This window comes from Haliaeetus albicilla, chromosome 12 (genome assembly GCF_947461875.1).
Source record: "Haliaeetus albicilla chromosome 12, bHalAlb1.1, whole genome shotgun sequence".
Taxonomy (NCBI): domain Eukaryota; kingdom Metazoa; phylum Chordata; class Aves; order Accipitriformes; family Accipitridae; genus Haliaeetus; species Haliaeetus albicilla.
This window is the reverse complement of record NC_091494.1, coordinates 7801094-7807093: the sequence shown is the minus strand read 5'-3', so window position 1 is coordinate 7807093 and position 6000 is coordinate 7801094. Positions and strand designations below refer to the sequence as shown.

Below are 6000 nucleotides of genomic sequence, written 5' to 3'. Positions count from 1 at the left end.
CAAATCAGAAATTTTCTCTATGTAGACATACAGGTATCTAAAAGTGTGCAGACACCTGCACACTTTACAGTGTTCTTAATTTACCTGGAGTCTTGAAAAGCCTTTACAGTTGCAAAATGCAACTTTGAGCTACGCTTGCCATGTGCAAATACGTGGGCTTCTGCCAACCCCAGAAGGTACTGGAGAAATGTAGCACATACATTTCTTTTGCTTCTTTTTCTTTGTAAGGCCACAGCATTATATTACAGATTGACTCTAATTTCCTCCATAGCTTATCTCTTTGTATTGTGCTGGCTTCCTTTGCATTTTGATTGCTCTCTCTTCTCCTGTAGCTGATCAAATCATATCACTGAATTTTACTTCTTTTTTTTTCTTCTTCTCTCTCTTTTTTGTTTTTTTTAAATTTGCCAGCCACTCACACGCACCCATGGCGAGGAGCAGCCTGACATCATTTGACATCTCCTTGCTTCCTCATTTCAATATTAACTGTTTACCAGAAGAGAAACAGGTTTGGGGTTAGGGTGCTGAGTTCATGCATGTCTCTGTGTGTGAGCAAGAGCTTTTTTCCCCCTCTGACCCTTCACAGCCATAGGTCATTACGCTGAGCTGACTGAAACTGCCCAATGCTATTTTTCACCAGCTTGACTTCAGAAGAGGCAGGTCTGTGTATGTGCTTCACTTTCTGCTTCAGCTGGGGTACAACAACAAGGCTCAGTGCTGTGGCTGCTGCTGCTCTCATCCAAGAACAAACTTGGTGAAGGATTCCTCCCCCTCCGCACAGCGATAATAATGACACAGCTGCAGTTTAAAGATGCATTTTGGGTAAGTGAGCATTTCCCATGTGTTTCCTATATTCAATAGATCTGTATTTAAAAATCTTCTAAAATACAGCTTAGTTCTATATACAGTTTAAAACTACTTTAATCCTGTTCTGTGTTCTAAATTTAGTTTAGTAAAAAACTAAATTTGTCTCCAAGCAAAAACATACTGTTTGGTAGCATAAGTGTTTGATCCTAGGCAGAAGGATGCATTGTAAAGAATATATCCAGGCCACATAAAATGACTGACATTCCCAGTTCCTGTGCTAGCTCCAGAAACTGCTTTTGAAAGGGACATGGGTTTGTCTGTCTCAGACCTAAGAGCACTTGCTTGTAGTGAGTGTCTTCAGTTTTAGGAGTGGCTCCCCTGAGCAGGTGAACTGTTACTAATTACAGTCTGAATTCTCTCATGTTTGCCTGTAGAGCAAAGCCAGCTGGCTGCATGCAAAATGCTATTGCTCACCCACCTACAGAGTCCATGCCTGCTTTTAGGTGCAGAAGGGCATGCCTGAGGCATGTAGGTGCCCAGGAGTTATACGGCAGCACAGGCAGAAAGAACTAGCAGTGACGTTTGAGAACTAAGCCCAAACACTCACAACTGGCTTAAAAACAGTGGCTACTAAACCAACTAGATATCATCCGCTCTTGTTACTTGACTTTTGGTTGAAGAACCTTTTGGTGTGTTGTTTTCGAGCTCTGTCTCTGCAGTTACAAGGCAAAAAGACCCTAGCTCTTTCTCTGTCAAGGGTAATCTGAGGTTCTCTCGCAATTACTTCTGGAGTGGAGGTTTTAAGGAAAAAAACCAACCCAACAACAAAATTCTAATGCTGCAAAGCTGGGTGAAAAGGATGTGATGCGGTTGCCTCTTGTCTGGGAAATCATTTTGCCAGTGCATCTAGGATTGACTTAAAGAAAGACATGAAGGCATATGAATTCTTCCTGTCATTTTCCTATCAGGCCAAGCAGAACAGCCCCTTCATGGTGTATTTGCTCTTGTGCTTTCTTTCTATCCACCTGCCCTTCAGGGTAAACCCTCTCTTGGTGTAAAATAGAAGGGCAGATGCAAGAACACATTTCAGTGAACCACCTTCCTCCTGGCACTTCCAGGAAGCCCTCCCTGCCCCCACTCTAGTACCAGATTTGAACAGTTAAAAAAAAAAAGGTAATGAGGAAATACAAAAGTTAATTTTGATGTTAACCCTAACTGTGCCTGACCACACCTACACGAGTGTCCGTGCCTTCTCTTTTATACAGCTACTAATTGCATTGTCCAATGCACAGGGTAGGACACGACTGCAAGCCAGTGCTACCCTGGGAGCTTCGGCTTTTGCATTTCTGGACTTCCTTTGAAAACATACAATCTGACTTTCAGAACTGGCACATTTGGTATATTTACTTTTCAAGGTCTTGGTCTGTAGCGAGAATACATCAGGTGTACTCCACGGACTGGAGTAGCGTTAGGGTGATTAACACCAGTTGAGAATCTGGCTAGGCCAGCTCCTCACGGCTCTTCTTTCCTAAACTTCTCTCCTGTGCTTAGTCACCTTACCATGACTATAATCCTTGCTTAGCTTTGAAGCTAACACCTTCCTTAAAGGAAAGCATCTTTGTTTTTAATATTGTTTGGCTGGAAACATTGTATCGGCAGGCTTGATTAACAAGGCAGAAATATACCCGGTTGCAGGATAGTAGTTTTGGCTATGCAATGGTAAGTCTTTTAAAATGAAAACTTACAGGCTATTGCACAATGTGACAAAAGCGTACAGCTTGCCCCCAAATCACAAGATCAGCAATTATTTTTGCGTTCATAAGGTTCTGTTATGCCCATTAGCGAGAGGGAAATGTATTTGCACGGTTTGCTTCAGCAAGCAATTATCTCCTTTATTCAATTTGTACCATGAATGGAAACCATCTTTATGATTAAAACCCAAAAAGTATATTTTCACCATAGTAGATCACTCAATACAGATCCCTGATCTCTAAGACCTGCCTAAGGACACCACTGCACCTCCTCCCTGTAATTCACCCTGACAAGGTATATCTGAGCAACAACTCCCTGCTCTTACCAACAGTAAAATTTTGGATAGGCAGAAGTTCCTTTAGTACCTATCGCAATGTAAAACATGTAAAGAAATGCTAAAAGCAGCAGATCTTCCCCAACTAGCAGAGAAAGAGCACCATTCGTTCCTCCCCAAAGTTCCTCAAACTTCATAAGAACAAGGTGTGCTGTCTTTCACAAAAATGCAAATTGTTCCTCATAACAGGTGTAAGTTTTAATCTCTCTTTTCCCCTATTAAATGTAGCAGTGATAGTACTATACTAAAAGTTTCACACTTGTACTATTTTTTTTTTTTTTTTATTATTTTCTTTGTAGCATGGCCTGGGCTAAAACCAGTATATTTTTTTAATTACAATTTTTGGTTTTATATCCTCCACACACTCTGTAATGGTTTAAGGCAAAGTTGCTCAAAGCCTCCACTAAAATGTGCTTCTTTTCAGAAGTTTTGTCTCTGATAGTATGTTTTGGAATATATTAGTGAGATGAAAATACAAATTGGTTTTGATAGCCAATGCAAGGCAGTTGCTAATGGATTAATATTCTGCTGGGCTGCTGTACAAATGTAACAGATGTTACCTGTCTTCTCTAGCATCGTATTAGACAGGTATGTAAATTCCCATGTTAATGGGGAGTAGGTCTGCGATACCAGCTGAGTTTCACGTTAATAGAGTTATGTTAATAGGCAGAGATCTGAGCAACATTAATTTTTTTGTTACAAAAAACCACTAACCAAGAAAATCTTCCCCCTTCTGTCACAAATACTGAATCTCTTTCTTAGTCCCATTCTATGTTCTTGTACTCATTGTTTGCTTTTCCTCTGAAATACTTGTCACTGCCTTTTCCTTCTATTTTGTTTTTCTTCAACATTCTGCTCAACACTGCAGTTGCAACCTTGTGAAATGCAGCTGTTTCTGGCTAACAGGTACGTAGATGCTTATTGGCACCATTTACTGGCTTTGCCTTACCCACCTGGGAAGGGGGAATGAGGAAGACTTTTAAAGGAGGTGTTTGGTTGTGGGGCAGGCTCCAAAGTGCCCAGAGTTGAGTGGGAGCAAATCTATTCCCTCAGGCAGCCTTGAATCAAACACAAGTGGCCAAGTCAATTGTGAACACATGTCATGGGCTCCTAAGGTGCCTAGGATTTTAAAAAAATAAAATGCTTAAAGTGTGAAGTGCCTATTCGTTCTCAGCTGTGGGATGAGCTCAGGGCTTGTGGATTCTCACAGCTCAGATTTAAAAGGGGGAGTGAGCTGGAGATACGGGCCTGCAAATGTGATCCAGGCTTTCAACATGAAATAGCAAGATTTGTCTCCCTGCCCTGCTGCGGACTTGTTACCACATTCCTGCCCAGGCAGTACCAGTGATTAGGGTCAGACAGCAGTGGGAGCCACAGAAGTGCTTAAGATAAAGAGCCTGTTACAAAGATACTTGCTTAATCTTTCTTGTTTTGACTTCAGGCTATATTCTACATCAGGTTCAATGCAAAGCTGACTTCATAGGTGAATGTCTCAACTCTTACTGTAGCTTTTCCACACAATGGTCTATTATATATGTCAAAAAAGATGCAATTAGTTTCATAAATAATTTAACTTCTAATGAGACTCTTAACTGTGGTAGAAGAGTACAGAGATAATTACAAAAGTCACAGTAAAACTATCTTCTAGACTTACTAGGCAACGTACAAAAGAAATACAATATCAACTGGTTTACTCAAAAAAAGGAAATCTTTTTTATACCGGGAGCTCCCCTACTTTCCTGTAGAGGTTAAGTTTTGCAGGGCCCATTGTTTTGAAGCAGGTCTGTGAGGGGGAAGTGAGACCGGGCAGGTTTGTTGGGAGGGAGGAACCAGGGTTGGTGAGGGCTCCTGCCAGCCCCTGGCACCCAAGGCACGGCTGAGCTGGGGCAGGAGAGGACATGACTGCCCAACCCTTCACCCTGGCATCTCAGCTTTGCAAGTGGTTCCCCACCGAGTTTCATTTGAGTTGGATTGCATGAATTGCATCTGTATCTGCTGACACAAAACAAATTAAAATAAATAATCTCACCGCACACTGGCAGACAGACAGGTCAGGCTCTGTTGTTGGTACGTACTGCACCTCTCTCAACTCCAGAAAGTGTGATTAAAGGCAGATGTATGGCTGTGGCCCTACTTACATCCAGAGCACATCATCACTGGTGGATGTGTGTGGAAATGAGGAATGAAAGGAGAACGAACTGGGAAAAGTTGAACCGGTTGCCCAGCTGATGTCTATGTTTGTTGTGAGGTCAACTTCATCTCCACGGAAGAGGCTGTTCTATTCTCTTTTTACGTATAATGTCTTCTTACATTCCCCCAGCCGATCTGGGAAGGACGCTTAGCTCACTGGGGCAATGAGAAACACACATGAAGTGGGGTGCGTTCTTACAACAGCCATTGGAACCAAAAGAAATCACAAGCAGAAAACCTGATTAGTTGTTGTGGCTATGGAAACACTGGTGCTTCACAAATCACTTCTGAGCAGAGCACAACAGCTAAAAATGAAGCTCAAATGAACTAACGCTCCCAGCACCGATATCGAAAGCGAGGCAAAGATGTCAATGTCTACTTCCATCTCCTGTACTCCTCAAACAGCACCTAGGAGGGTCTGTGAGGAGCCAAGTACAGCATATTCGGGGTGGTTCATTTCCCTGGTGATGAGCTCAAATAGAAGGACTAGAGTTTTATGTTTGCAGCTTTCGGTTATATGCTCAGTTATGGCCTGCGTGTGGCACGTCAGGCTGAGCATCTTCCCTACAAGAAGGAAGAGTATCTGGAGGAGGTTTAAACACAGTGGGCTGGTCCTAAGGCTGCAGGAGGCTTTCCAGACCAGGTAGATTAATGGGTTTTCAGAAAGTTCATTTTAGGTCAGCGATTGAAATAATTAGACAGTTAAGTAATTACATTTTAGTAAAATTTTCTGATGACCATGCTGAAACTGGGTGCCTTATCTAGGGGTTTTGACTGCTTAAATCGGTTGATCGATGAAGTCACTGTGACGATTTTGCTAATATTTTTACACAGTTATATCTGGTTTGTTTTGATCTGTCCTGCTCTGGAAAAGTTGTTTGGTTTTGCTTGGGCTCAGAGACATGGAGGATTCTTAT

The 6000-nt window shown here is 42.1% G+C and overlaps 1 protein-coding gene across 1 annotated transcript in view; it reads left to right on the top strand.

Moving 5' to 3' along the window:
* The window catches only part of PSTPIP1 (proline-serine-threonine phosphatase interacting protein 1), a 60332-nt gene continuing 54332 nt past the window's right edge, over positions 1 to 6000 (top strand). Inside the window, exon 1 of the mRNA XM_009914293.2 lies at positions 1 to 822. Within this exon, the coding sequence (XP_009912595.1) occupies positions 790 to 822 (33 nt within the window). The 5' untranslated portion in view covers positions 1 to 789. The remainder of the gene's footprint in view (positions 823 to 6000) is intronic.